The 26,720-nt window shown below is 40.5% G+C and overlaps 1 protein-coding gene across 12 annotated transcripts in view; it reads left to right on the top strand.

The window, feature by feature from the left end:
* ABCC4 (ATP binding cassette subfamily C member 4 (PEL blood group)) overlaps positions 1-26,720 on the top strand; it is a 214,443-nt gene that overhangs the window by 164,338 nt on the left and 23,385 nt on the right. For 11 of the 12 annotated variants that reach the window (XM_073347903.1, XM_073347850.1, XM_073347858.1 and 8 more), the window contains 3 exons: positions 2,322-2,411; positions 2,858-3,030; positions 7,966-8,071. In XM_073347903.1, coding sequence (XP_073204004.1) covers positions 2,322-2,411; positions 2,858-3,030; positions 7,966-8,071 — 369 coding nt within the window. The remainder of the gene's footprint in view (positions 1-2,321; positions 2,412-2,857; positions 3,031-7,965; positions 8,072-26,720) is intronic. The other variant, XM_073347894.1, reaches the window with a different exon arrangement.

Below are 26,720 nucleotides of genomic sequence, written 5' to 3'. Positions count from 1 at the left end.
CCAGAGACCAAGCAGCGTTCATCTAACGAGGCAGTTCTGTTTAGCAGCTCAGGAGAGCTTTGCCATGCCTGTCCGCAGTTTGTGGACCCTTGCTCTGCCTAGGGGAGAGGCTCTGAGTTGGACTAGTTTGAGAGGGTCTGCCTCCCATCAAGCCACAATATATTCCACACTGAGAGAGAGAACACAGAAAGAAAGGAATAACCTGATTGGCTCACAGGAGGAAGAGTCCAGGCACCCAATGTCTGCTCCAGGAGTAAATCTATCAAACCCAACCCCTCTCCAACCAGTAATAGTTCCACCTAGATGAGTTCTGCCACAAGTCTTTAAATAGGACACTTCTCATTAGGCAAGGGGCAGGCATCCCTTCCAGCTTCCCTTCCTCTCAAGATGAGGGCAGGGAATTTTAGAGGGATACCCTAGTCATTTCTTCTCTTGGATGAGGATCCAGGGGGTGACTACTTCTTTGCAAAAGCTGTCTCTATCCCAAGGAGCAAAAAGAGCACAGCTATCCCACCAGAGCCTTAACAGTGATTTTACACACCCACACAGTAAAAAAAGGAAGAATGAAAATCTAGCAGGTATGTGTCCCCGTCACAGGATTCCAGTCCCAGCTCATCAACTGATGAGGGCTGCTAGAACATGACAATCAAAACAAGATGGGGGAGGGGTATTGAACCCCATTTGCTCAGTAACTCCATAGGCAGAAAAGTGGGGTGGCCACAACTGAAACCCAAGAGCAGAAAGGTGATCAGTCCTCAGACTGCAGATCAGAGGCTGCCTTTCCCCTATATAATGAATGAAGGAATAGGGACACTTTTACAAGGGAAAAATGTTTTAGAAAACAAGCTACAACATTTTAGTAAATTCAGGAACCAAAGATGTCATCACATTCCTGCCTGAGGTCTGTGCAGTGGTAGCAGCCCTAACCCAGGGTATGTTTAGTCCCTCCATAGAATAGACTAATAGTATATCTTGGCTGTCTTCAGAGGGAGCATTAGGATGCCAGCAGCAGATCTGAGGGATTCCTATTGCCCCAGCTGGGAGAATAGGCCATAATCCTCCTCCTTCTCACTCTTTGATTCCCTCCACTGGCTCATTGTATTTCACTGTATCAAATTCAAGCTTCTTAACCTCCCCTCAAGACTCTTTACAACTCTTCCTTCCTTAGTCATTTGCTCATTCTTATCACCCCCATACTCTGTGCTCTGCCAATTATGTCGTCCTTTAATGCCCATTTGTCTGCTTCTCCTACAAATATCTCCAGACTTTTTTCCACATTGTCTGTAACATGGAATTCCCTCCCTGAACTAATCCATACTTCTGCTGTGACACCTACAAGAAATCAGTCAGCCATGACTAGGTTAAAAAGAAAATTCAGATGATTTGGAACCATCATCTCAGGCATGTGTCTAGCCTGTGTAACTGCATGTTGTTTTCTTTGCCACCCTTGTCTCACTATCCTGTTCTCTCCCTTGGTTTGTCACACTCAATGGGTTGAGTCTTGTTTGAAATTAGAGTGTAAACTCTCTGGGGCAGTGATTATGCCTTGCCATGTGTTTGCCTAGAGGTGCCCAAATTCTCTCTTGGTGCTACTGAAGTACAAATATTAGTATTAACCATCATTGACAGATACATGTGTAGACGTAAATGTTGCAGAAAAGTTGTGAAATCTATTTATCTTTCAGATTCTTTAATGTTAAACTTGGAGAGTTTCTCCAAACTGAAATAAAACAAAAATCCCAACACCTTGTATTCTACCTCTTGAGCCACTTGAGTCTTCTCCTCTGTCTGTGCCTTATATAGTTAGGGAGCACAGTTTCAAAAGCACCCAAGTATCCTAGGAACGTTAGTGCGTTGAGTGGATCTTCTTGTTGTCGCTTGTTTCCGCTAACAGTGTCAGTGGATTTAATTGCCTAGCTTATAAATATACTATAAAGCGTTGTGGTGTCAAGAGTAGCACAGATAAGCCAGTTCAAGTACAGACAGAATAAATTGTTGGATATATATCGATTTTGTCAAAATACCTGTATTTGTTTCATCTGTTTTATTAAAATATCTTCATGCAGGCTTGTTATGCATTTATCTTATTTTTTTCTTCCACATGCTCCTAATACACCTCTGAGTTTTCTTTTATTACTTCTCTGATGTAAAAAGAATCGCAACAGTTTTTTCCCCTTGTCTTGTACTAGGGATAATTTGTTGTTGTACTACATGTATGTACCATGCATGCTTCAACTCAGCTTTACTGTGTTTAAATTCTGTATTGCAGTACGAAAACTAAGTGTATATAAAGTAAAATGTAATGTTTCATTGGTTTGTAGGAGCCCATTCTGTTCACTGGAACGATGAGAAAAAACTTGGATCCTTTCAATGAATACACTGATGAAGAGCTGTGGAATGTCTTGGAAGAGGTAATTCCAAATATCTGATCATTTGTATCTAATGTTTACATATAAAATAACATTATTCATAGTGTTTATACATATTAGGTTTGAGCTGGTTTGTTGGATTACGTAAGGATATGGCCGACAGAAGAAAGGAAAATAATTGTGGGGTGTATAAATGTATATAAATGTCTCTGTATATAACATTGACCTGCTGGATCTTGCATTAATATTTTTTTTATCATTCGGGATGCAGGTTTGATATATTTTGATTAATTAAAAATAGATTTTTAAACAGTTTTAGACTTAACTCTAGAATTGAATTACATAGTGTATGTATATGAGTATGAAAGGTAAATCTTACATGCTTATTGTTGTGTAAAGCATAACAAAAAATAGGCAACCTAATCACAACAACCATATTTTGTTTAGAAGTGAGTTACTCATCTTACAGTACGTTGGCATACCTACAGGTTCAACTGAAGGAGGCTGTGGAAGAACTTCCTGATAAAATGGAGACACAGTTGGCAGAATCTGGATCTAATTTTAGCGTCGGTCAGAGACAGCTCGTGTGCCTTGCCAGGGCAATTCTCAAAAAAAATCAAATTCTGATTATTGACGAAGCAACAGCAAATGTGGACCCAAGGTAAAACACCAGAGGCCATAGTAAAATGAATTATCCTGTTTGTACATGGTTGGTGTACACAGAGGTGAACTGAAAAGCTTCGTATCTTGTGCAGCCCGTGCTGGGGTTTGCGTTCTCATGAACGCTGACGGCATCACTAATGCCTATTCAAGAGCAGGCAAACCAAACACGGTATATAGCTTAAGGGGTTCGATCATGAAAGCTCCCCTGAATGCATCCTAAGAGGGGATAGATACAGGTTCTGTCTCTGGAAGGAGAAAAATATCCTTGATTTCTATGTGTAAATTAACATTCAAAGCTATTTACCCTACAGCAGCCATGGATAAAAGACTCCTTTTGGAAATGCAGATCACAACTGTCAGGATAACCTCTTAGAGAGACAGAATGGATGAGGCAATATCTTTTATTGGACTAACTTCTGTTGGTGTCTCTCTAGTATCTTAGGACCGACACAGCTACACTGCAAACAAAAGATAAACTCTCAAAAGACTTCACAGAATGGAAAGATTCTTAGGCCACCACGATCCCACAAAGATGAGGGACCTCATGATGAAAAAGTTAGGCATAGTGTTGAGGTCTGTTGATCCAGGAAGGGTATCCTGTGCACATAGTGACAAAGACGAGCAAGGAAAAATGACTGTGACAAATAACAAATAATATTTATTAGTTTTCATTCCTTCCAAATGCTCGGGATGCTATTCAGTACACACAGTGGGTTACAGATAAAACCCATTAAATAGAGATCAAAATCCTAAGAGATCTTCAAATATCATAGGAACTACAAAATAAAGTAGTCTTTAAAGCTCTTTTGAACACTGGTGGGATTCACTAAAAGAGACCGTATTTTTTGAAAACTCTGCAAATATGCTGCATCAGTTTGAGAGCTGAACAGATAGTTCCACCAAAGTATGATTTGAGAAAATCCAAGGACAATAAAACAGCAAGTCCTTCAAATAGGTTCATTTACTATTTTATACATCATCAAAACAAATTGTAGTTCACTCATTGGTCAAAGAATTGATGCTATTTGTTCATGACTGGTCATTCAGTCATTTTTTTGCACTAGCTGCAATCAGTAGAGTTGCTTTGATATTCCAGTATAAAAGGAGTTATAATAATCAGTTCTGGATATAAAAGGATCTGAACAGCATTAGTGAGAAATCTTGCCTGTAGTATTCCAGCGTGCTATACTTAATATTATTATTTATTTGAATTACCATAGCATGTAGGAGGTCTAGTTATGGAACAGGACTCCATTGAGCTAAGCAGTGTACAAACGGTCCCCGTTCCAAGCGGCTCACAATCTGTGTATAAGATTAGAGAACAAATGGAGATAGACAGACGGCAGAGTACAAAGAAACAAGGAGACAGTATTGGTCAGCAAGATAGGCAGAGTTCTCTGCACACCAGCAGCCTGATTGTTGTCAAGCTTTTTGTAGGCATCGTGGCAAAGGAGAGTAATGCTATAATCATGCAAGATGATCAGTGCAGGTGGACCTCCTGTGAGGATCAGCTTGCGGGATTGGGGCCTGTTTGGTTTTTGATTTGCTCACTGTAGGTCACTTTCGAGTGGCAATGATTGTAGTTTTCCTGAGGAAAATTAAATTTGGGTGCTAGCAGAGAGAGAAAAGCTGACTGAGGAGTTGTGAACATATTGCCACATGCAAAATCAACAGATTTTGTGGCCGTTTCTGAGGAGGTAGTACAAATCTTTGATTTCCCCAAAGAAGTCAGTCATTCTATACATAATACACAGTTACTTCCATCACTGCAGTGCTGCATATTGCCAAACTGTTTTAGTACTGTGTGAGAGATTGGTAAGATGTGTAATGGTCCAGTGCTGGGGGAAGTTACCCTTCTGTATCAGAATGCCAAACTTCAAAAATGTAAGGGCTGTGTCAATGAAACCCTCCCAACTGCAGTTAAGTGTACCTGGTTTACCTATAGTAAGTCTATAATTCTGGAAGCAAAGTATCATTGTCAGTTCTTATACTGCCGATAGCAAGGTGGCATTCCTCTTTCCGCAGAAGAAACAGGCTATTTTATTTTCACTTGTATTTAAAAAAAATAAAACACCTAGCATTAGCAATTAATAGACTTCTTCCAGATTTCCGTGGAGTCCAGAACCGTAAATTCATCCTTCCACTGTGGTATCTGCCCATGACTCATTTTTGTAACCTCTTCCTGGGAGAGAAGTGGTGCCAGCAGAGAAGCTTTGCAGTGAAGCATGCATTTCATTTCTAAAATCTTTAGAGAAAGTGCCTTTCGTTCTCTATAGATTTTGGGCTTCTAGCTTATTTTTGGCTAAAAAGAGATAATATCTGTGATTTAATCAGACCAATGGAAATTTCATATCCTCTTATTCATCCTCCCCATTTTGACATCTTTATTTTTTTTATTTGCACTATCCATTTAAATTATCTTACTTGACATGTGCTGCAGATATATTGCAATAAAGTAAATGTTTACTAATAGCAACCGTAAGCATTACAATACAAATGATTGAAGAGGTATCAACTTTAACTTGGAGTTTCTTCTTTGAGTTGGTTTACACTGCAGTCTTTACTACCTTTTTCTTAACCTCTTGGGCGTAGCTATGGTGGTGGACTTTTAAGCAGTACAACCTAATAGGATGCCCATCAGGAAATACTGCAATCTATTGTCAAATAGGAAATGGTCTAAATATTGTGACTCTGTCCTTGTCTCCATGGGTCTTTCACTTCCTGGAAGATTTTGCTAGCCTCAGAGGCTCACTGTGAGCCCTTCTTTCTCTAGGGGCAAGGGTCACAGCCTACTGAGCCATTTGCATCATAAGCCAGCAAGGAAGGTGGGGGGAAGCAACCCTCCCAAGCACAGTCTCTGTTGTCTCCCAGTCTCAGTGATTAATCAGGGAGTTGTGGGGGAGGGAACCTGGGCCCACCCTGGAGTAGGACCCAAGGACCCTAATGGTAGCAGCTAGGGTAGCTGACTTTTTGAAAATAGGACTCGTACAATTCCCTGGGACACTTCCCCACAGTAGCCCCCACTTCCTCAATATCTACGTCACCCTTACCTCAGAGCCTCCTTCCTTGTGCCTGAAATGGTTTGTACTGCTCAGTTCCTCCAACAGCGCGGCTTCCTCCTATAGCTCCTGAGACTCATGCCCAACTGACTAACTGGGAGGCTTTTAACTAGTTTCAGACAGCCCCTAATTGGCTTCAGGTGACCCAATCAACCTAGCTATCTTCCCTGCCTTCTGGAAAGATCTTAATTGGCCCCAGATGTCTTAATTGACCTGGAGCAGCTGCCATTTACTTATTCTGGTAACAGGGATTTGTTTAGCCTGGGGCTAATATATCTGTCTCCCACTACTTTTCTATAGCCGTCACAATATGAAAGTTTACCTAAGCCTGGTGGTCTAAGTATTTCACATGATGATTGATGGAAATTTAGCACAATTTTAGCTTTTCTTCGTGGTCATGAATTTGGAATTTTTATCCCCATGAATAAAATAATTCTGTAATAGTTAAATGATTCTTAAAAGTTGCACATGAAATCCTTGGCATTAGAAGTGGAAATGATATGAATCACTTTATTTCCAGCATTATATCTTGGAAAATCTCCAATAATTGAGACTTGTGAAACTTTCTGGAGAGTTTACATCCCTTTTTCACCCCCAGATAAATCTGTCTGCATGAAGTTTAATTAAAATAGGGTTGGGTTTCTTTGTCAGCTACCATTATTTGATTAACATTCAGATGAGGTTTTTGTTTTCAAACATATGTGAAGGATCAGGGCTATAGTGAAGCTGGCCCACAGAGGTGCCTGCTCCCAGTGCGAATTCTCCCTGCGGAATGGCAGAGCCACTGCTACTTTGCCTCAGTTTTCCACTGAGTGGGTGGTTGTAATTCACATTGGAAATAGCATTTGCGCTCAGTCAGCCCAGGCTCGCTGGCTATACCCATTTTCCAGTTAAATCTAGGAGGGGCATTTTTTGAGGCTGTGCTTGCTTTCTTCCCTCCCTTGTTGAAGGTGAAGTTGCAGCTGCTTTCAATCACCACAACCTCCTTTTTCCCCTTCCCTCCAGCAGACTCTCCTCCAGAATCTGAATAACCTTGGGGTGAATCTGTCTCAGAACCTATCAGTGATAGGTTCTATATTATTTTGTAACCTGTGCTGTTTTAAGTATGGGCCCCCACTTTTTTCTAATTAATATAGTTAACTCTTCTTTTGGCAGCCTCACTTTCAGAACTTTTTGAAACTGCACATACATGCAACCATTGGTTTATTATTAGGGATCAAGGCCCCATTGTGTTAGATTCTGTCCAGAATATAAGCAAACATGGCATCTGCCCTGAAGAACTTACTAATAAAAGATTCAACAGGAGAGTGCAACAAACAATAGGAAGAAAGGGAGGACAAGGATGATGGTAAGATCGTGTGGCTACAAAGGCTGACAGTGGGCACAACTCGAAAGTTCCAAATCATTTAAACTTTATTTTTAATTGTTTTCAGAATTTCTTATTAAGCTATAACTCCTTGTGCTCCCTTAGTGCCCCCTCAGTAAAAATAGTTCTGAGCTTAATGACTGTCCTTTTAAAAAAAAAATGTTTCTCCCTCTCTTCTATATAGACCATCCCCAACCACCCCTCTATCTAGAATAATTGGAGAGGAGGGGTGTACATAACCTATCCTCACAACTGCTTCAGAGAGTGGGACCCTTTGTCTCCCCTGGGCTTCTGTCTCCCAAGTGACTAAGAGATTGTCAGGGCCCTCTTGAATAGCAGCAGAGAGAATAGCAAGGATTGGTCTCTGAGAAGAGGACAGAAAACCTGTTGGTTATGGATTGAATGATATTACAGTTATCTACAATACAATCATAGAACTTCTCTGCAGTCAGATTGTTGTTCATGTAGATCTCTCACTTCCATTTCCACTGCTCTTCCTGTGTTTCAGAACGGATGAGTTAATTCAAAAGACAATTCGTGAAAAGTTTGCCCAGTGCACTGTGCTGACCATTGCACACAGGTTAAACACCATTATCGACAGTGACAAGATTATGGTAAGAAAGTTAACAGCATTGGTTCAAGTTCCCTCTAAATATTACTGTCATAACCATACAGCTAAGGGTAGCCTAGAATTCCTCCTTACCTGTAAGGGGTTAAGAAGCTCAAATAACCTGGTTGGCACCTGACCAAAAGGACCAATGGGGAAAGAAAATACTTTCAAATCTTGAAGGGTGTTGTGGGGGGAAAGGCTTTGATGTGAGTGTTCTCTTGGAAAGCAGAGAAGCATCAGGTCAGAAAACTCCTTCGCCTCCTTTAAACCATCCTAAAAGTCTCTCATATTACAAAAATTGTAAGTAAAAGCCAGGCAAGGCGTGTTAGATTATCTTTTGTTCTGCTTGTGAATTTTTCCTTTGCTGGAGGGAGGTTTATTCCTGTTTTTTGTAACTTTGAAACTAAGCCTAATGGAAGTTCTGCTGTGTTTTTCAGTCTTTTGTTACCCTGTAAAGTTATTTTCCATCCTGATTTTACAGAGGTGATTTTTACCTTTTTTTAAAATAATATCCTTCTTTTAAGAACCTGACTGATTTCTCTATGGTCCTAAGACCTAGGGCTTTGGGTATGTGATCACGTTGTAACCAATTGGTTACGATATTATTCTCAAGCCTCCCCAGGAAAGGGGGTATAAGGGTTTGGGGGGATATTTTGGGGGAATAAGAACTCCAAGTGGTCCTTTCCCTGATTCTTTAAGTCACTTGGTGGTGGCAGTGTACCCTCCTAGGACAAAGAGTTTGTGCCTTGGGGAAGTTTTACCCTAAGCTGGTAGAAATAAGCTTAGGGGGTCTTTCATGCGGGTCCCCACATCTGTACCCTAGAGTTCAGAGTGGGGAGGGAACCCAGACAACTACCATGACTAGCAGCTCATAGAAGATAGGGATGGGAAAAGACCTACTCGATCACCCAGTCCCTCTCTCTGCTGATTCAGCATTGTACTCTAAAGTCAGGGTCCCATGTACTCTGCAGACATATGCATTTATTAAATACCTTTCGTTGCCATCTTCTGCTCCCCCTCAGCTCATAGCTGAAAAAGACTCAGTGAAGTGCAATCTGTTGATTATTTTTCAAGAGGGGATATTTTTGCTGTGCTCTCCCGGCAACCTGGCTGCAGTCCCTGGGCCGTGGCTCCTACAATGTTGTTTAGCCTGGCTCAGAAAATTCTTCCTCCTCTGTGTTCCAGGGGGAAAAGGGAGCTTGTCGATAGCTTTAGCAACTCCTTTCCTCAGCTTCCCAGTGCTCAGTTGCTTTGCTGTTCTCCAAACAACCCCGCTTCCCAGCCTGTACTTCTGGTACCTGGTCTCCCTCCATCACCCTTATCTCTGCCCCAAGCCCCCACAATCTTGCTTCTTGGGTGCAAACTGGACATTTTAGGCTCCCAGGCTCGAAGGTTGCAGGAAGGGCTTCAAAGGCCTGGGAGACATAAAATGACAGGCACCTGGCTTTAGTAAAATGCTGACTTATACAGCAAAAATGCTGACTATTTTGGAATATGCCAAATTCTGTGTCTATAGAATTGTGGACCCTGATTGAGATGAATTAAACAATTCCCAGCTCTTGGGGTTATTGTTTCAAGTTGTCTGCAGGGTCAGGCTGGTATTACTGCATTGGTTTACGCTCAGTTAACTTCTTCAAGGTTATCTTCATGAACATAAGGGCTAATAACATAATGTGTCTTATACAGGAACAGATTCTGGAGATTAATTTTGTAACAAGAATTTAATTCCACAGCCATTGCATGCAAGTGGCCCTGCCTACAGTACATGAATTAGTATTTCCCCAAATAAATGTCCCATGTGGTGGTGGGGTTTCCACCACTTCCCTTGAGAGACTATTCAACAGGAATATGAGAAGAGTTGTATTGATATTTTATATATTTTCTTAATTTCATCACATTATAGTATGAATACTGCCTTGTACCATCCTGATATAACTTTTCCTCCTTGAAGTCTTCTGCAGCATTCAGATATTTTTATCTCCTCTTTTATAGTCACCAAACCAAACTATGAATACTCAAGTGAGACATTTAAGTCTTTCCTTGTAAGTAAGTCCCTCCAAATTCCTAATTATTAATCACTGTTGTTTCTGTTCTCTGAACTTCCTCCAATTTGTAAGGATCTTTCTGGCATTGATTTGTGTGGAGCTGCAAACAATATTTCATGTGCAGTTGTCTCAGAGCTATATAAAGAAGGACCGTTGCTTCCCTGCTCCGTCATTGTGTCTGAGCAGCCTAAATTTGTATTGGCCTATTTTGCTCCCATATTGTATTGCAGACTTGTGTCTAATATGGTCCCTTGTTCCGCTCTGAATCTTCTAGCCCTCTATCAGGAGTACTGCTTTCCAGATTATTTCCTCCCATTGAATATCTATGTAAATTGTATCTCGGTTTGTTATTTGCTCCCCATGTTTCTTCAGTCATTTGCGCTATCTTACTATAAGAAACTTGAAAACTGGATATAGATACCATCTGGATACATCAAGATGGAGGTCAACATGATAAGAGAATGGAATGGATCATCATCATTATCATCATCATGTTCCCTTTACGCCTCTGGAAGCAACGAAGCTCCTCACTCCTGTCTGTTTCTGGCAAGTCTTTCAATGGTCCCCCAGCTGTGCCCCAGGTTTTTCAGCTTGGCTTCCACTGCTTTTTGCCATGTTGTTTTGGGGCGGCCTCATTTTTGCTTGCTTTCAGGTGTCCATCTTATTGCTACTCTGGTGATGGAATCAGTTTCCATCTGAAGCACATGGCCAATCCAATCCATCTCCCACGCCTCCTGGCAAAGATGGTGCTTGTGTCCTCTTGGCTGCACTGTGTCAATAGTTCTTGGTTTGAGATTGATCTGGGCCAAAAGATATGGAGCCTTTAATCTCTTATTGATTGGTTTGAAACTAGCTTGATAGTCAATGAAAGCAACTGCCAGTTATTTAATGGTTTACTAGGTGTGGATCTGTCATCTCAACTCATTTCTTAGGTTCTGATTATGCTACTCTTGTACGGAGCTTCAGTCAAGTTAATGCAACTCTGCATGGGCACAGCTGTCCACCCATGTGCTATTCATTGTAAGATGAGGGCCTTTGTGGGCACTTACATCACAAAAAGCAACAGTAGAAATGACACAAGAGGTCACACTTATGGTTGAACAGAAGGGTCTTCATATCAATCAATATCCACCAATTCAACTTCAAAAAAGAGCTTTGCATTTGGAGGAATCTTGGCATCAGTCTGCCCTTTCTTCCCATAAGCCCATTCAAGTTCAATTTCCAGATGAGCTTTCTCCCCTTTAGTCATTGTCAACAGAGCTTCATCCCAGCCTCTGATAACTTTTCCTACACCAACTTTGAAGCTTAAAGATTTGGCTCCTTTACAGAGCTGAAGACTGATATACATCCTCCTGCCAGATGAGGATGATATTAATAAAACCATCTTTATTAAACTTTTTCTCTCTTAAAAGCTGAAATAGGGAGTGTTTTTATTCTCACTAGGTATTTTTTCCTTTTGGACACCATAAACACATTTTAAACCAATAGTCAAGGATTGTAATGGTTGTGTGGTGTGTACAAAAATGAAGCATCTGTGCTTATTGGTGTTCTGGAGCATCATAAACATTAGGCTATGAATTGAGAGATTATAGTTTGCTGCTTGCTAGTCACTTCATAAACATTGTCATAAGTCATGTAACTGCAAGTGCTTAAGGTGTAATCATTAAGTATTCCTTCACTGGTGAATACTTCCCCACAAAGACTGATGGATCTGGTTTTGTTTACCGCCACTATGTTGAATGAAAGGCTTGTTCGGAAACAACTGCAACCTAATTAATAACTTTGTTTATATGTTGGCTATCCAAAGGGATTTCCACTGATTTTGGTTCATTAGGCACCATTAACATGTTAGGTTCAGAATGCTGTTTTATAAAGATGTTTTCATGTTATTTAGCATGGTACAGTCATAATGATAGCTACTTAATACTTTATTTACTCATTTGCTATAAAATACTGGAGCAAGGTAGACAAATTAAAAATAGTCTTTCTTCCCATACTGCTCGCTCTCTTACGACTGAAGATAGTTCCTTTGTTGTAGCTCTAGAATTAGCGTGCCATTTCTGAAGTTTTATTGTTTCCTTTTAGCTTACATTACAGACCTGTCCTTTACAAACCCTTTATGTCCACATACAATCCAATCTGACTTCTCTTGGAATGGTTTTGCTGTCCTTTCTAGATTGTATTAAGGAGAGGATTTACAAAGTGTCCCATAGGTGCAGCAAGCTTTACTAGTCCACATTGGTGGCTTGAGAATTCTGCAAGAATTTGCAGGGGGGAGAAACATAATACCGAAAGAATGAGAAATTTTAATACCTATTGTGAGCCATTAAGAAACCTCTTTTCTTCGTCACTACACAGAGCTTTTCCTGGCTTGGAGCCACTTACAGCTGGTTTCCAGTAGCTATGAGTGAGACTTAATCTTCTCTCACTACACTAGCAGCAAGAAGGATACCAACATGAAACTATTGGCTCTGCCTCCAGAAGATCAGAAGCATTGTACACCATTGAAAATAACAACATAAGAATGACTGTACTGGGTCAAACCAATGGTGCATCTAGCTCAGAATTGTGTCTTCCAACAGTGGCCAATGCCAGGTGCTTCAGAGAGACAGAACAGGCAATTATCGAGTAATCCACTCCCAGCTTTGGGCAGTCAGAGGCTAAATGGCAGTGTCTATGGAAGGGATACTTTTAAATAAAAGTATACTTTAAAAAAAATCTGCATTCATATATACATATACCTTATGGGAAGTGACCTATTAAAGAGGCTAGAAGGATCCTGGAATTGTAAAAAAAAAAAAAAAAAAGAAAAAAAGAAAACCAAAACAGTGTTCAGTATTCTTACAACAGCAAAAGACTGTTCTTCATTGTGGAAATAGCAAATCTGGTACCCCTAAATACATATATTCCGTGCATGCAAACTAGCCTTAATGGATGATTCAGGTTAATAAACAAATTACTCAAAAGTCAGAGAATTTCAAAAGTTAAGGCTAAATAATTAACCTTAACTGTATTCCCTTTGTGCATATATTTTCAGATATGGGCTCTCAATATCACAATGTGTTATTTCTTAAATACAAATGTGTAACTGTGACAAGGTATGTAAAGCCCACACCAGACAGGAAGGGGTTAAGGAGATGCTCTGCTTTGGAGTGGTCCACACTTGTGAGTCACGTCAAGAATGGAGGAGGAGGAGGAGCAGCTCTGAGAGGAGAACTGAATGCTCAACTTGCTAGCTCCCAGGGCAGAGAGCAGAGCCTGGCAGAGAGCAGAGCCTACACCCTTGCTGAAAAGAAGGCCCAAGTCACCTGAGGCAAAGGAGGCTGTATCGTATTCCTTCCACTGTAAGTGAACCAGTGGACCTGGAGCTGGATTGTACACCATCCAAGGCCCCTTGAAGGAGGAGAGGCCAATTGCCTGGCTGGGACTGTCTGTATAGTCCCTTTTCCTTCATTTATGTTGCTACTCCTAAATTGTTTATTCCCTGGGACCTCGAAAGGGGTAAACATCCTAAGGAACTTGGCTGGAGGGCTGAGAATCCAGCCCCTTCAGAGTGCTATTGAGTGCCCCCACTTAAGTGACCGGACCCAGAATAAGCGTACAACTCTGTCAACACTCCAACGAGGTGTTGTTGAAGGGCCATAACCCTGAAAATAATATGATACAAATTGCGGGGCGGGGGAGGGGTTAAGAGTATAAATACAAAAACGGAAATGAACTATTTATCTTCCAGGACTTGTAATTTTCTAAGCCTTTTATATTTTTCTGCTCCTTAAGAAAACTGCCTCCAATTCTAGGCCATCCCAAATTTATGCTGTCTCAAATTGTAGGCTTTCAATAACTTATCAGGATTCAAGTGCAGACTTCAAACATAACTTTAGACTTGCTGAATTGACTTTCTTCAAGTTGGGCTTGTTTTATAAATCTCACCAAAATCTAATAACTAGAGCTAGGCAGGAAACTGTTTTCTTGCCTCGTGAAAATTTCAAATATTTTCCCATTATATACCAGACAAAACCGTGACCTTTTTGAAATTTTGGTGAGAGAGAGTAACACCAACCCAGAATAGCCCATTGGGGTTCCACTTTGTATTAAATATTCATTAGTACAGAGTGCGAGAGAAAGCACGTGAGACTGACTTTATATCCCACTGGTTAGGGCACTGCTCTAGGATGTGGGAGACCTAGGTTCAAATCCCATCTTCAGATACACAAAATGGAACAGCTCTGACAGAAGACAGTGAGAGAGAGTCATCCAGAATACCCAATAGTCTCATCGACTTTAAGGCCAGAAGACACCATCATGATCATTTGTTCAGACCTCTTGCACAATGCAGGCCATAGAACCTCATCCATCCACTCCTGTAATATACCCCTAACCTCTGGCTCAGTTACTGAAGTCCTCATATCATGATTTAAAGACTTCAAGTTACAGAGAATCCACCATTTACTTCAGGTTCATCAGGTCCCCAAGACAGTGTAAGCTGAATCAGGACCTGCCTTCTGATGGGCTGATAGACTTTAAGGCCAGAAGGGACCATCATGATCATCTGCTCTGACCTCCTGAACATTGCAGACCATGGAACCTCACCCACCCACTCCTGTAATAGACCCATGACCTCTGGCTGAATTACTGAAGTCCTTAAATCATGATTTAAAGCCTTCAAATTACAGAGAATCCACCATTTACACTAGTTGAAACCTGCAAGTGATCTGCATGCCCCATGCTGCAAAGAAAGACTTTTTTTCATTAGGCTAAACAAGCCAAGCTCTTTGAGTCTCCTCTCATAAGGTAGGTTTTCCATTCCTCAGATCATCCTAGTGTCCCTTCTCTGCACCTGTTCCAATTTGAATTAATCTTTCTTAAACATGGGAGACCAGAATTTCACATAGTGTTCCAGATGAGGTCTCACCAGTGCCTTGTATAATCTCTACTGATGCATCCTAGGACTGCATTAGCTTTTTTCACAGATGCATCACATTGGCAGCTCATCCTGTGATCAACCAATACACCCAGGTCTTTCTTCTCCTCTGTTGCTTCCAACTGATAAATCCCCAGCTTACAGCAAAAATTCTTGTTATTTGTCTGTAAGTGCATGACCTTGCACTAATAAATTTCATCTAATTTGTATTACTCCAGCTTTCAAGGTCGTCCCGATCTTCTTGTGTAATATTCTGATCCTCTTCCGTACTGGCAGTACCTCCCAACTTTGTGTCATCTGCAGATTTTATTAGCACACTCCCACTTTTTGTGCTGAGGTCATTAATAAAAATGTTAAATAAGATTGGTCCCATGGCCAATCCCTGAGGAACTCCACTAGTAACCTCCCTCCAGCCTGAGAGATCACCTGTCAGTATGATCCATTGTAGTCTCCCCTTTATCCAGTTCCTTATCCATCTTTCAATTCTCATATTAATCCCATTCTTCTCCAATTTAACTAATAATTTCCCATGGAACTGTATTAAATACCTTACTGAAATATAGGTAGATTAGATCTACTGCATTTCCTATGTCTAAAAAATCTGTTATCTTCTCAAAGAAAAAGATCAATTTGGTCTGTCACCATCTACTTTTTGTAAAAACATGTTGTATTTTATCCCTGTTAATGTTTATCTCTATGTCCTTAACTACTTTCTCTTTCAAAATTTGTTCTAAGACCTTGCATGCAATGGAGGTTAAACTAACAGGCTTGTAGTTTCCTGGATCACATTTTTTCCCTTTCATAAATATAGGTGCTACATTAGCAATTCTCAGTCATAGGGTATGACCCCCGAGTTTACAGATTCATTAAAAATCCTTGCTATTGGGCTTGCAATTTCATGTGCCAGTTCCTTTAATATTCTTGGATGGAGATTATCTGGGCCCTCTGATTTAGTCCCATTAAGCTGTTTGAGTTTGACCTCCATCTTGGATGTGGTAATTTCTACTTCCATATCCTCATTTCCATTAGCCCCCCTGCCACTACCCTCAAATTCCTCATTACCTTTATTAAAACTGAGGCAAAGTATTTGTTTAGGTGTTGGGCCATGCCTAGATTATCTTTAATCTCCACCACATGCTCAGTGCTTCTTTCCTCCTTTTCTTTTTATATGGCTATAGAATCTTTTACTATTGGTTTTAATTTCCTTTGCAAGGTCCAACTCTGCTTGGCTTTTTCCCCTACACTTTCTGACCTCCAAGAGGTAGCTTTCCTTGCCTATCGATCCCATCTTCCATTCCTTGTAGGCTTTCTGCTTTCTCTTAGTCACCTGTTTGAGATGCTTGTTCATCCAGCTTGGTCTAGAATCCTTCTCTATGAATTTTTTCCCCTTCTTGGGATGCAGGCTTCAGATAGTTTCTGCATCTTTGACTTGAAGTAATTCAAAGCCTCTTCCACATTAAGGTCCTTCAGTTCTTCAGTCCAGTTCCCTTCCCTAACTAATTCCCTTAATTTTTTTAAGTTTGCCCTTTTGAAATCAAGCGTCCTTGTTGCAGATCTATTTTTGTTTATCTTTCCATTTAGTTTAAAATGGATTAGCTCATGATCACTTGAACCAAAGTTTTCCCCTTTTTCTGTGAGGTCCTCGCTACTCACCAATAAAAATTCTAAAATGGCATCACATCTTGTAGATTTGGTGACTGTTTGGTGAAGAAATCTGTCAGCTATCACGTCCAGGAAAATATAGGTCCTACTATTATTAGTATCACTTGTCCTCCAATCTGTATCTGAGAAATTAGTCTCTCTAAATCACACAATTTCCAGTAGTATTTATTTAATTAAAATCATTAAAGAGGTCTCTATCCATATCCAAACTGGATCCTGGGGGTCTGTAGCAAACACTAACCCAGGGGAGCCTTTGGTAGCTTTCTTCCCCAAAGTGATTTTGGGCCCAAACAGACTCTGTTTTATCCATTCCATGACTTCTAATTTCTTTGCAGTCTATTTCATCATTAATATACTGTACTACTCTACCACCTTTACCTTTATTTCTGTCTTCCCTGAATAGCACATACCCTTCAATACCCTGAATAGCACATACCCTTCAATACCCTGAATAGCACATACCCTTCAATACCCTGAATAGCACATACCCTCCAACCTTTACTATTCCAACATGTTTCTATTATCCCTATAATATCTGGTTTCACTTCCTGCACCAGTAGTCCTAGTTCCTCCATTTTGTTATCCAGGGTCCTTGCATTGGTGTATAAACATCTTATTTTTTTCTGCTTGGCTTCACCCAGATTCCTCACCCAATTGGGTACAAAAAGAAAAGGAGTACTTGTGGCACCTTAGAGACTAACCAATTTATTTGAGCATGAGCTTTCGTGAGCTATAGCTCACTTCATCAGATGCATACCGTGGAAACTGCAGCAGACTTTATATATACACAGAGAATATGAAACAATACCTCCTCCCACCCCACTGTCCTGCTGGTAATAGCTTATCTAAAGTGATCATCAAGTTGGGCCATTTCCAGCACAAATCCAGGTTTTCTCACCCTCCACCCCCCCACACAAATTCACTCTCCTGCAGGTGATAGCCCATCCAAAGTGACAACTCTTTACACAATGTGCATGACAATCAAGTTGGGCTTGGAGAGTGGTCAGTTTGGATGAGCTATTACCAGCAGGAGAGTGAGTTTGTGTGTGTATGGGGGTGGGGGGGATGTGAGAAAACCTGGATTTGTGCAGGAAATAGCCCAACTTGATTATCATGCACATTGTGTAAAGAGTTGTCACTTTGGATGGGCTATCACCAGCAGGAGAGTGAATTTGTGGGGGGGGGGTGGGGGGTGAGAAAACCTGGATTTGTGCTGGAAATGGCCCACCTGATGATCACTTTAGATAAGCTATTACCAGCAGGACAGTGGGGTGGGAGGAGGTATTGTTTCATATTCTCTGTGTATATATAAAGTCTGCTGCAGTTTCCACGGTATGCATCCGATGAAGTGAGCTGTAGCTCACGAAAGCTCATGCTCAAATAAATTGGTTAGTCTCTAAGGTGCCACAAGTACTCCTTTTCTTTTTGCGAATACAGACTAACACGGCTGTTACTCTGAAACCTGTCAATTGGGTACAGTCATTTTATTGCCAGTATCACCTACCTGTTAGCTTCATTGGTATTGGCGCTATCTTTTCTCTTGTTGTCCATTCTCCTACTCTCTATTATTCCTTTGTCTGTTGCTGTATTCTCTCTTACTTGATTTTCCTCCACCTCGATGTTAGAATTAGGCATGGACATTACATGAGCATCTCCCAGCCATCTCCCCTGAGTTCTTAGTTTAAAGCTCTTTTAATCACTTGTGCCAACCTCCGTCCCAGAAGTCTATATCCCTCCCTATTCAGGTGGACTCCATCCTATGAGAACAGACCTCTGTCCATGAATGCCTCCCAGTGGTGAAACATCCCAAAGCCCTCCTTATACCACCACTGCCTGAGCCATCTGTTGATCATCATAATTTTGTCTTGCCTTTGTTCTCCTTCTTTAGACTGGTAGTTAGGGCACTCAGCTGGGAAGTGGGAGAACAGCAGAACAGGGACTTGAATGTAGGTTCCTCCCCCCCAGGTGAGTGGCATAACCAATGGGCTATACAGAATGGGGCTGGGAGGGGAGGGTCTGTCAGGCCAGAAATTCCATCCTGGACCTGAGAAACCTTTTGCGATTAACATTTAATCAAAACCGGTATATTTTGGCAAAATGTTTGGATTTCAGTGAACCAACATTATCTGATGAAAAACTGTTCTGTTGAAAGTAATCAGACCACATTTCTAATTGGAATAGGGGACAAGTTGTTGCTGGTTTTTGTTTAATGCTCAAATATTTAAATGGCTAGATTGAGTTTCAAACTTTCAACAATATTCATGTTTAGGTTGAGTCCAATCATGGAAAATTTTAGATCAAGGAAATTTTTGAAAAAGTCATGAGCAAATATAAATGTTAGGTTAGTGTAAAAATGGTAAATCTTCTATTCATACCCACTATAAAATCTGTTCAATTTTGGAAAAGGAAAGTAGCTTAACTGAAAGAGAAAAAGGAAGAACAGAATGCTTTTTACCCAACTACAGACAGAGCTGGCCTTAGGAATTGTTTTAATTCTAGTTTGTTCCATCCCTAAAGCCATATTTCTGGTTTCATAATCCAGGTCACGCCTTAAGATTATCTCCACTATATTGTTCTTAATTACAAATATGTTTATCAAAACTTCAAACACTTGAAATCATTGAGAGAAGAGTTGTATTGTGTAAGATGATACTTTTCCAACACAATCACATCAAGGAGTAATAATATTTTGCATTTATACAGAACCTTTCATCTGGAAATTTCAAAGCTCAGTACAAACATTAATTAATTAAACCTCAACAGCCCCGCGAGGTACGGAAGTATTCAGAGTTATTGAAACTAGAATTGGAAAAGACTTGTTAGGTCAGGTCATCTAACCCATCTCCTGTAATAATAATGCCATAATAATAATCTTCCCATGTTACAGATGGGTAAATTGTGGGACACAGAGATTAAGGGACATGCCCGAAGTCACAGTGAGGCATCAGCAGAACTAAAAATACTCGAGTTCTGAAGCTTTTCTCTGCTCTGAACCCTGCATCATGGTGCTTTTCTATGAGGAAAGCCTTATAGGAATCTTTGAAGTATTAAGAAGTATTTGCCAAATTTCTGAATTATAGTGATGTTTCCCTCCTGGAGACTTTATTATCACCAGAATGTTTCTTTGATATGGAAACTCTGTGTGCAAACAATACTACTTCTTCTAATTTAAAAAGATGTAGTTCACCATTCTGGTAAAAGGGAACTTCAAACTGATGGGGAGTGTTACTTTGTTGTACAGAAAACATGCTTTGATTACATCCTGAAATGACTAATATCCAAGCAGAAAATGTGAAAGTACTGTAATGTACTTCACAGCCAGGGCTCAAGAGTTCAGGCAGCAATAATCCAATATCCGTTGTTCTGTTGGGAAATGCTTAGACTCAGTCTGATCCACTCTATTTTATAAGAAACTGTTATACCAGTCTGGCCTCATGTCTGTTTGTAAGTACCAAGCAGAGGTAACAAAATATAACATCACTTATCCTACAGAGGCCATGGAGTTTTTAGAAGCATGAGAATCAAGAAATGATACTGTTGAAGGAGAAACGAAGAGTGACACACGTTATGTGTTGTTGGTGTATTCTCTTTAAAGTGGTGGATCCATGTGTAGAGTTGTTCTTTGTTTTTTAAATTGAAAGCATTTGCCAGTTTATATTGAGAAACCATTGAAATTTCTCATTACCCAAGCAATTTACAACTGATTTTTTAATCTATCGTTCGTGTGAACTAGAGTTGTGTTCTCTGTCAAAAGTTATTTCTTAGCTCTCCAGTGAATCTCTTTCATTCTACTTGTCCCCATGTTTTTTGTTGTTTTTAATGTATTGTGCCCTTGGTAAAGTTTATTCCAGGTTCCTATATATTGTTGTGCTTATCTTGCAGGTATGGATGAGCGTACTAGTTTGAATGGGGGAAGCTGGTAGATAGGATAAATGCTGTGTTAGCATTACTCTGAATACAATGGTTTACAGGCTCATCTTTTGCTTTTTGTGTTAATAGAAATCATTGGATGTCGTTATTATAGATAATCTTACAAGTTCTTTTAGTTGACCATATAGGCAGTTTGATCTCGTAGAAAAGTGTGCACTTAGTTGCAATGCAGTTTCTTGTAGAAGCTGAGCATATCACCAGGAAAGCTATTCTCTCTGCCGAAGGGTTTCTGTCTAGAATCATTTATTGGTGGAGAGCTATTGCCTAAAGGACATACTCACTCCTGCAAGCATTACATGAGACAGAAGCCCTGCATGTGCAAAAGCTGGCTGACGTAGATGGTAGATTTGCTGGAGCCCAGCGTGAACTGGGAAACCATGAAACATCCTGAGGAGCAGAAGTTTTGCATGCACAATTTGCATGCACAGCTTGAAATTCAGAAGTGGAGAGAACTGCAATGAGGGTATAAAATGTGTACAATATTATATAGTAAAGCACAGAAACCCAAGAAGCATCTGATCTTATAGTGATCCTGGATCATGAACTGATCAACTGGGTAATGTCAGTGGGAAACATCACAGTTCTAGTGCCATTGACACCAATCAAAACAGATGACGGACTGAAAGAATGCAAAGATGTTTTAAGGATTACTGCAGTTATTTGGGGGCAACATTGTCAAAACTCCCAGGCTAAAGTCAGGCTCCTAAATCCATATTTAGGCATCTGAATAAATAACCCTGTCATTCTAAAGTACTAAGCATCAGCAGCTTCTATAGAAGTTAGATTTCTAGTTTTGAAGATATTGGCCAGGGAACACCAGATTAAGGTCTAGATTCCAATAGGTCTTAGAGTACGTACCACGGTCCAAGAAAAATCCCTCTTGTACTGCAACACAAAAATCAGTCAGTCAGCTAATGAAATATTGAAACTGGAACATGTAGGGGTAATTGTCAAAGTAGGTGATCCTACAGAGAAGGCAATTGAACTCTGCAGTGGTAGAGGAGAAGCTGCACACAGGGGAGCTACAGCTGTGCTGAGTCTGTGACATCTGAACAAGGGAATCAAATCGGACCATTACCAGATGCATATGTCTGATGAAGTGACAAGTACATTCTTGGGATACCCAGTTTTCCAGTGTCTGAAAGGCAAGGTTGGAAAAACGGGAAAAGAAATTCAATACTTATCACTAGAGCTGGTCAGAAAAATTCTGACAAAATGTTCTGTCATCAGAATTTGCCAATACATCAAAATCAAAACATTTTGCAGAAACTGTTCAGTTCTGACAAAATCCTGCTGGAAACCAGGCAGAATTCCAGCCAGGTTGCCTCCTCGTAAGTCTTCCTGGCATGCTTCTGAGGAGCCTGAGCTTTCACGTTCCAAGCTACTTGGCAACCCACCAGGCTCATGAGTCCTTGGCAGCCCAGGATTTCTGGGTTCCCTGCTCCTCGGCAGCCCACCAGGTGGGCTATCCTGGAGCTGGAACTTCCAGTACAGCTGGGCTGAAAATTGGAACAAAACCAAATTTGGAAATCTTGAAATTCTCCACAAAATGGAATTACCATTCTCTAGCCAGGTTTACTAACCATGTTTACTGTCCCACAAGAAACTTATTTACCTGCTTACTCTTTGGTATTCATTCAGCTCAAGAAGTATTTCAAAAACCCCTGGATTAAAGCTCTGCAGGGCTTTGTGGGGTTGCAGTCATTGAGGAAGACATCTTGATGTTTGTGCTTTGTGTTGAGGAAAACAATGCCGAGCCATGTGCCATGCTCCAGATATCTGGACAAATGTATTATCAAAACAACTGAAATAAAGTATGTCAGTCACATTCCCTCAGCTGAAGGTATCAGGCCTGGCCCAGCAAACTCAGCAGCAATCTCTAAAATGAGACAGTCAGAATCCTGCTGAGCTTAAAAAGAAAATTGTTGTTTTGCCTTGCCAAGTTCAAACCACACCTCTCAGATGAGTTGGCACCATTGAGAGATCTCCTAAAGAAAGAGTCAGACTGAGTTTCAATAGGACGCCCAGCAAGGTTCTGCCGTCACCTAAATGAAACAATTAATTGTTAATGCAAGCACATTTGGCGAAAGCAGTGTCTTCACATGGAAGCATCGAAGTGAAGACTTGGATTTGAGTTACTGCAAGAAGCGAATACTGATTCATGCATTCAAGTCTTTCATCTGCACAGAAGTAATCTATGCCCAGATCGAAAAAGAAATTCATGTAGTTGTGTTCATTGTGAGCACTTCCATCAATACAATTTGGTGGGGGGGAGGACAATGGAGTCAGATCCTTTGAAGGCAACCACGAGCAATAAAACCCACATAGCAGCAGCACCAGACTAAAAATAATGCTTTTTTTTTTTTGCTCCTGAAGACACCCAACATTATTGTTAAACACTGACCAGAAAAGGACACACCAGTTACTGAAACCTTAAGCATCCGACGAAGTGGGTATTCACCCATGAAAGCTTATGCTTCAATATGTCTGTTAGTCTATAAGGTGCCACAGGACTCTTTGCCGCTTAAGCAGATAGTTTCTGGCATAATTTGCAAGAGTCATTTGAGCCACAAGTTCATTGTCAAGCATGAAAATGGCTGATCTAAGGGTCGCAACCAAGCCAGTTCTCCATTTATCTACACCGAAGAAAACTATCATTGCTGGCTGGTCATAAGAAAATGTTTGTCACAGTTGTTGAAGTTCTGGACATTCCGTGAGTAGCTAGTAGTTATGTATGATCTGACTCCTCCAGGTGAAATATTTGTGGTTTCATGGTCACTGAGCTTGGAAAGGACACACTGTGATGAAGTAGTGCATGGCCCAAGCTTTGCTGTTTGGTCTCTTAAGAATGGACAAATAGAGGAAGTGCTAAAGCTTGTGCTGCTGTGAGGAACCTTCAAGTGAGACTCTTGGAAGCATGTAATCCCTTAACATACTGTCTTGCCCATGGCAGGAGGTGGTACCAGACCTTTGCACGCTGTATAGTGAAAACTACATGAATCTAGTAGTATATTATAGATGTTGTTTTGAGTTGCAGAGATTGAAGAATGCAAAAACTTCCACAGTGGCTGGTACACATAGACGTCTTTGCCCAGCACAGAATACATGAGGTGTTGGTATCAGACGATGGTCACCAGTGTAGGGATTTCAGCAGTTTGCACATGGCTATGATTTTTGTTATGCCATAATAGCTAGCCACAGATGTCTGCAATCAAATGGGCAAACAGAAAAAGAGTAGACTGTTAAGCATCTACAAGTAAAGGTTGACAAGAATGGAGGTGACTCATGCCTTAATTTTTGGGGGTAAAGCAATTTGCTAATTGATGGTAGCATGGTCAATTTCCAGTGAGCTATAATTTAAGACTAAGCAGACCCACCAGTCCAGATGCTAGAACAAGACTACTTAAGCATTACTTCTGCCCCAGAAAGTGGGGAGAGCATGTATTCAGAATCCTAATGGTCAGCAGCATTGTCACACCACAATGGAGAAATGGTCAGGGGCATGAAAAGACAACAGTTCAAATCAAATGAAGTTAAAGGTGCCATTGTGCTCGGTACTGTATGGGGGTGTGTGTGTGGGGAGGGGGAGAGATACAGCAAGTGGTATGTGAAATCAGCGCCAAATTTGAGCTGCCTTTAACAGTAGAGTAGTTGTACCAAATCTCAGGAAGGGTGTGGGGAACATTTATATTACATGTGGAGAGTAAAACCTTTGAAAATTATTCCTGAACTACATTTGCAGTATTCTTTGTGTCCTCAGGTCACAACCGTGTACCAGGGAGGATAAGATCTACAAAATGATTCTTATGAGAAATGTGTATAAGTTTCCGAGCCGGCTAGGCAAACCATGATGAGGAGGAAAAGGCTTAAAACTTAAATCTGAGTTTATTCAAACTGGGACACAAGCTGCTGAATTCTTTCCCACAAAGCTATGCATTATCTAGAGTCTTGGATAAAATATATTTTTTTATAATTATGATGCAATTAAAAGTGTCTCCTAAGTACTCCTCCCTTGCCAGCATTTTGTTGAAGATCGGCTTGATGTGTCCTCTGAGGATAACACTGTTTAAAGTATTTTTCCCTAGTAGGATTTTGAACTTTAGAATAATTTTGTTGTTTAGTTATGTTCTCCCTAAATCCAAATTAATTCAGATATATTCCCCTGGAGAAAATTTGATTGAATTAGTTTCCTTTTTAATAGGAAATAAAAACATTTATGGTCAACTCTTGAATGTCCATTTTTCCTTGTGGCTATACAGTGAATACTGTTCATTCTTTAATAACTGAAATACACCACCACTCCCTTGTAATCTATTTTTCTCAGAATGTTTTATAACTGTAGTGATTCTATTTATTTGGCTGCTTTCATTGTTGAAAGTTAGAAAATAATATATACAAAGTTTTAAAAAGCAGTTTACCTTTTGTCTCTCTGGATAGCCAGTTACACAATATTTATTACACCACTTTCAAAGGCTGTATGCTTTACCTTAATCTGTTGCTTGCGATACATTAGCTTGATGAGGTAATGCAGAGAACACAGATCATGTAAGAAGAAAAGTATTATTCACTTTCAAAATTAGTATTTATATAGAGTATGGTGAATGTATGTCATTTGAATTCACCAAGTCCTGCATAACTCAGTAATGTGGGACAGATACAGGGATATACAAAGAAACATAAATAGTGCACATTCATGGCTTTGTCACTTATGTTTTGATGCATTTGTTGAATCTTGTTTTATATAGTATGTACTTTCTTTGTTTTCAAAGTCTTTTAAAACCCCTTTTCTCTTTGCCAAAAAGACCTTTAGATTTAACATAACTTTTTTTTATCCTGTATTTTATACTTTGGCTTATATTTTTCTGCATTTGTTAAGTGAGCTGCAAAAGTAAGCATGAATACAGAGCAAGCAACCAAAATGTGCTCAATGTCCAAAATAAGAAAAGGAGTTCTTGTGGCACCTTAGAGACTAACCAATTTATTTGAGCATAAGCTTTCGTGAGCTACAGCTCACTTCATCGGATGCATACTGTGGAAAGTGTAGAAGATCTTTTTATACACACAAAGCATGAAAAAATACCTCCCCCCACCCCACTCTCCTGTTGGTAATAGCTTATCTAAAGTGATCACTCTCCTTACAATGTGTATGATAATCAAGGTGGGCCATTTCCAGCACAAATCCAGGGTTAACAAGAACGTCTGGGGGGAGAGGGGGAGTACGAAAAAACAAGGGGAAATAGGTTACCTTGCATAATGACTTAGCCACTCCCAGTCTCTATTCAAGCCTAAGTTAATTGTATCCAATTTGAAAATGAATTCCAATTCAGCAGTCTCTCGCTGGAGTCTGGATTTGAAGTTTTTTTGTTGTAATATCGCAACTTTCATGTCTGTAATTGTGTGACCAGAGAGATGGAAGTGTTCTCCGACTGGTTTATGAATGTTATAATTCTTGACATCTGATTTGTGTCCATTTATTCTTTTACGTAGAGACTGTCCAGTTTGACCAATGTACATGGCAGAGGGGCATTGCTGGCACATGATGGCATATATCACATTGGTGGATGTGCAGGTGAACGAGCCTCTGATAGTGTGGCTGATGTTATTAGGCCCTGTGATGGTGTCCCCTGAATAGATATGTGGGCACAGTTGGCAACAGGCTTTGTTGCAAGGATAGGTTCCTGGGTTAGTGGTTCTGTTGTGTGGTATGTGGTTGCTGGTGAGTATTTGCTTCAGGTTGGGGGGCTGTCTGTAGGCAAGGACTGGCCTGTCTCCCAAGATTTGTGAGAGTGTTGGGTCATCCTTCAGGATAGGATGTAGATCCTTAATAATGCGTTGGAGGGGTTTTAGTTGGGGGCTGAAGGTGACGGCTAGTGGCGTTCTGTTATTTTCTTTGTTAGGCCTGTCCTGTAGTAAGTGACTTCTGGGAACTCTTCTGGCTCTATCAATCTGTTTCTTCACTTCAGCAGGTGGGTATTGTAGTTGTAAGAATGCTTGATAGAGATCTTGTAGGTGTTTGTCTCTGTCTGAGGGGTTGGAGCAAATGCGGTTGTATCGTAGAGCTTGGCTGTAGACAATGGATCGTGTGGTGTGGTCAG

The sequence above is a fragment of the Lepidochelys kempii genome, chromosome 1 (assembly GCF_965140265.1).
Source record: "Lepidochelys kempii isolate rLepKem1 chromosome 1, rLepKem1.hap2, whole genome shotgun sequence".
Taxonomy (NCBI): Eukaryota; Metazoa; Chordata; order Testudines; family Cheloniidae; genus Lepidochelys; species Lepidochelys kempii.
The sequence above is the reverse complement of the archived record's forward strand: the minus strand, read 5'-3'. Positions and strand labels throughout refer to the sequence as shown.